This window comes from Bufo bufo, chromosome 3 (assembly GCF_905171765.1).
Source record: "Bufo bufo chromosome 3, aBufBuf1.1, whole genome shotgun sequence".
NCBI classification, from domain to species: Eukaryota; Metazoa; Chordata; class Amphibia; order Anura; family Bufonidae; genus Bufo; species Bufo bufo.
In genome coordinates this window covers 353,644,112-353,648,371 of record NC_053391.1, presented here as the reverse complement: position 1 = coordinate 353,648,371, position 4,260 = coordinate 353,644,112, and the positions used below count along the sequence as shown (strand labels likewise).

Here is a 4,260-nt window from a genome sequence, read left to right as displayed (position 1 = left end):
TGGTTATTTCAGACAACGTTGCTCTTCTATCAGCTTGAATCAGTCGGCCCATTCTCCTCTGACCTCTAGCATCCACAAGGCATTTTCGCCCACAGGATGGCCGCATACTGGATGTTTTTCCCTTTTCACACCATTCTTTGTAAACCCTAGAAATGGTTGTGCGTGAAAATCCCAGTAACTGAGCAGATTGTGAAATACTCAGACCGGCCCGTCTGGCACCAACAACCATGCCACGCTCAAAATTGCTTAAATCACCTTTCTTTCCCATTCTGACATTCAGTTTGGAGTTCAGGAGATTGTCTTGACCAGGACCACCCCCCTAAATGCATTGAAGCAACTGCCATGTGATTGGTGACTAGATAATTGCATTAATGAGAAATAGAACAGGTGTTCCTAACAATTCTTTAGGTGAGTGTATATTATATGCTTGTATCTTTTATCTTGCAGAGAATGGTAAAGAAGGGGTATGACCGTACCAGGCGGCATGACTCAAAAAAAGAAATAGTTCGCAGCATACAACAAATGCTGAGAGAAAAATTCGCCCGCGAGCACTCTGAAAGTGCAATAGTAAAGAGGTGGTCGGACCTAAAAAGGCGAGACCCAGAATTCGTCAGAGAAATATCTGAAAGAGTCTGCCCCGGTAAGATGCTTACTGTAACATTACACAATGTGGATGAGAAATAATGTAATGTACAGTGATGTCTAGAATTATTCATACCCTTGTCTTATTATCACATAAAGTTACGTTTAATCCAAAATACAGCTATCATATATACAAAGACGTTATTCACACTAAAATTAATTATAAGCGATGTACAAAAGGCATTATTGTGGTCCCCCTTTCCATACCAAGGAGAGAAATTCCTGTTTAATTGCAAAAAAAAAAAAAAATCTTGGTATCAACATAGGAAATAACATTAAAGTAATAGCAACATATATACAAAGAACAACTTCACATTAAACTGAAAAATTATAAATTAAACTATACCATACGCTAAGCTATAGATGAAATATAGAATGTATTTTAAGTATTATTTTTTGAAACTATTTACAAGTAATACTGGAAACCCTACCCTTACTATAAAACTAGCTAAAAGACGTTCTACTACCCTAATAATAAACGATGTACCAAAGGCATTATTTAAAAAATATATATATATATATTTCCTTGTGTACTGTTTTTTTTTGAGTAAACGTAACTAATTTCACATAAAATTATGTTATTGTATGGTCTCTGATTATTATGCTTATTGATCAGGTTTCCACCATTAATTGTCTCTTGTCAAAGTTCTAAATTTTGGTGAAGACCAAGTCCGCCCCTGAATTTTGTCCTTGTAGTTGTTAATATGTCAAAGGATAGACCTTTCTATCCCCCTTTCCATACCAAGGAGATAATTTCCCTGTTAATTGCAATAAAAAAGCTTCTGGGTATCGACATAGGGATTCCCTGTCAAAAAATACATAACTCCAGGGAGGCTGATAATTTTAACAAGGTTAACATGGCTAACCCAAGAGACATAGATGTCTCTCCAATCATCAACATTTGACTTAATATTAAAGGACTTTAATAAAAAAAAATTAAAAATCAACCGCATAAGATACAGATTAATGGTTAAATTGTTTAGTTATATTCGTTGATTTTCCTGTCTAAATCATTAACAATGTGTAATTACAGGCCAGCCTGTTCCAACAGTGCGCTCAACACCTGCGCACCGGGATATCCACGTGGTGGAGGTCTCTGAGGAGGAGGAAGAGGAGGCAGGCCCCCCCACCGCGATGGAGACGAGCGACACTGCTCCCCCAGATGTCGCCGAACATGTGGAGGTGGAGGTGGAGGAGGAAGGCGGTCCCTCTCAACCCCACACCTCACCGGCTGCCGCAATACCTCCGGCCGAGGTGACCGAGGAGGAGGAGGAGCAAGAGGTGGCCGCACAGTCAGAGGAGGAGGAGGAGCTTGTGACCACCCCACAGCAGGAGGGTAAATATCTACAAAAATCTTTATAAAAATAACTAACAAACCTAATTCAACTTAATTATACTATCAAAGGTAGTTTTGTAATCTTGGTTAGAATTTTTAAAGTAAAAAGTAAGGGTGGGGTTTGAGCAAGGAATGATGGGTGAATGATAAGGGACAGAGCGGCTAGTTTTAACTGGTCTCCCTGTGTCCCTGAGCCAACACCCTGCTGGGTAATGAATGGCAAAGGAAAACAGGGTAGGGAAAAAGGAACAGAAAACCAATACATATTACAGTACACATTTAAACAAATAAAAAAAAGCCTTGATGGCGGTCAGGACACACAAAATGGAATTAAAGTGTAGCCAGAGTCCAGGTACACACACTAAACAGTCAATAATATTAATGTAATAGCAACATATATACAAACAACAACTTAACAGTAAACTGAAAAATTATAAGGTAAACTCTACTAAACTCTAAACAATTCATGAAATATATAAATTTTTAAACTATTGTTTTATCAACTATTTACAAGTAATACTGGAAACGCTAGCCATATTACAAAACTATATGTTAACATACGTACAAAGACTTCATTCACAATAAGCCTAAATAAAATTATTTTAACACTAATCTAGTCTCAAAAATCTTCAAAATATATAATTCTATTGAACACTATATAAAAATCTATTTACAAGTTAAAATGGAAACACTAGCCATACCATATAACTAAATGCTATCTTACATACCTAGACTATATTAACACTAACCCTAGTAATCATTTAAACGCTAATAAACAAAATAAATTAATATAAATTATTTAATTTTTTAACATAAAGTATACTTAAAATATTTACAATTAACAAAAAAGGAAATACTAGCCATACTACAAAAATAATTGATATAATATATACAAATACACTGTTCACACTAACCGTAATCACTAATTTAACCGAATAAAAGTATAACCTAATAAAAATATATATATATAATCTTTTGGAATAAATCATATTTCATACATTTAAACAGTTAACTATTAACACTAACAATACTACAAAACTGAATTCCATCAATGCCTACAACTGTGACTGATTATCTCTATTTTTATCTTTCACCATAGGGATAAATAATCTAATTAAAAAAATAAAAGGGGTCATAAAAGACCAAAAAAAAAAAAGCGAGGCTTTCCGCCTCCAAATGCAAGAATTGGAGAAGAGGCACCGGCTCCTGGAGAGGCAGAACCAGCGGGATCTGCGCGAGGTCCTGGACCAATTGGAACAATTAAAGAAGCACCGTTAGCTTCTTTGTTTTATTCATTTTATATGTTGGGGCTGGGAGGGGATTGTTATTTTGTTTTATATATATATATTTTTAATTAAAAAACAAAAAAAAAAATCAGATAGAGCATAGTCTGATTAAAATATTTTTTTGATTCCAAATTCAAAGTTTCTGTTCTTTTGTTAAAGTATGTACTATATAACTTTGAATTAAGCAAGATTTAGTCCAGTTTGTGAATTATGCAGAGTCCAGTCAGAAAGTGTAATGTCATATATATATTAACAGTGCAGTATAATGCCTACACATAACTTAATCAGGACATTGCAGCTAATCAATTTTATTAGGTATACTTAAAGCAATACAAATTACCTAAATTTAATCCAAAAAAACAAAATGTAAGATAACGGTGTCGTGTAAGGCCCACACAGATAAATACACTAGTTGAGGACAGCAGCAGTGTAAAATAACGGTGTAGTGTGAGGCCTCACGGATTACATACACTAGTGGAGGACAGCAGCATTGTAAGATAACGGTGTAGTGTGAGGCCTCACGGATTACATACACTAGTTGAGGACAGCAGCAGTGTAAGATAACGGTGTAGTGTGAGGCCTCACGGATTACATACACTAGTGGAGGACAGCAGCAGTGTAAGATAACGGTGTAGTGTGAGGCCTCACGGATTACATACACTAGTGGAGGACAGCAGCAGTGTAAGATAATGTTTTAGTGTAAGGCCTCACGGATTACATACACTAGTTGAGGACAGCAGCAGTGTAAGATAATGTTTTAGTGTAAGGCCTCACGGATTACATACACTAGTTGAGGACAGCAGCAGTGTAAGATAACGTTTTAGTGTAAGGCCTCACGGATTACATACACTAGTTGAGGACAGCAGCAGTGAAAGATAACGGTGTAGTGTGAGGCCTCACGGATTACATACACTAGTTGAGGACAGCAGCAGTGTAAGATAACGGTGTAGTGTGAGGCCTCACGGATTACATACACTAGTGGAGGACAGCAGCAGT

The 4,260-nt window shown here is 36.3% G+C and overlaps 1 protein-coding gene across 1 annotated transcript; it reads left to right on the top strand.

Annotated features, from left to right (window-relative positions):
* Nucleotides 1-384: 384 nt before the first annotated feature.
* Nucleotides 385-3,292, top strand: LOC120993416 (neuromodulin-like). Its single transcript, XM_040421921.1, has 3 exons — nt 385-640; nt 1,676-1,978; nt 3,078-3,292. The coding sequence occupies exons 1-3, from the start codon at nt 424-426 to the stop codon at nt 3,254-3,256; spliced, it is 699 nt and encodes a 232-aa protein (XP_040277855.1). The 5' UTR covers nt 385-423; the 3' UTR covers nt 3,257-3,292.
* Nucleotides 3,293-4,260: the final 968 nt, after the last annotated feature.

What these genes read in the sequence shown, in the direction of transcription:
- LOC120993416 (XM_040421921.1), top strand. Translation starts at nt 424, where the DNA reads ATGCTTGTATCTTTTATCTTGCAGAGAATGGTAAAGAAGGGGTATGAC. An exon ending in ATCTGAAAGAGTCTGCCCCG is followed by an intron (nt 641 to 1,675) that starts GTAAGATGCTTA and finishes GTGTAATTACAG; the next exon opens with GCCAGCCTGTTCCAACAGTG. An exon ending in GACCACCCCACAGCAGGAGG is followed by an intron (nt 1,979 to 3,077) that starts GTAAATATCTAC and finishes CTTTCACCATAG; the next exon opens with GGATAAATAATCTAATTAAA.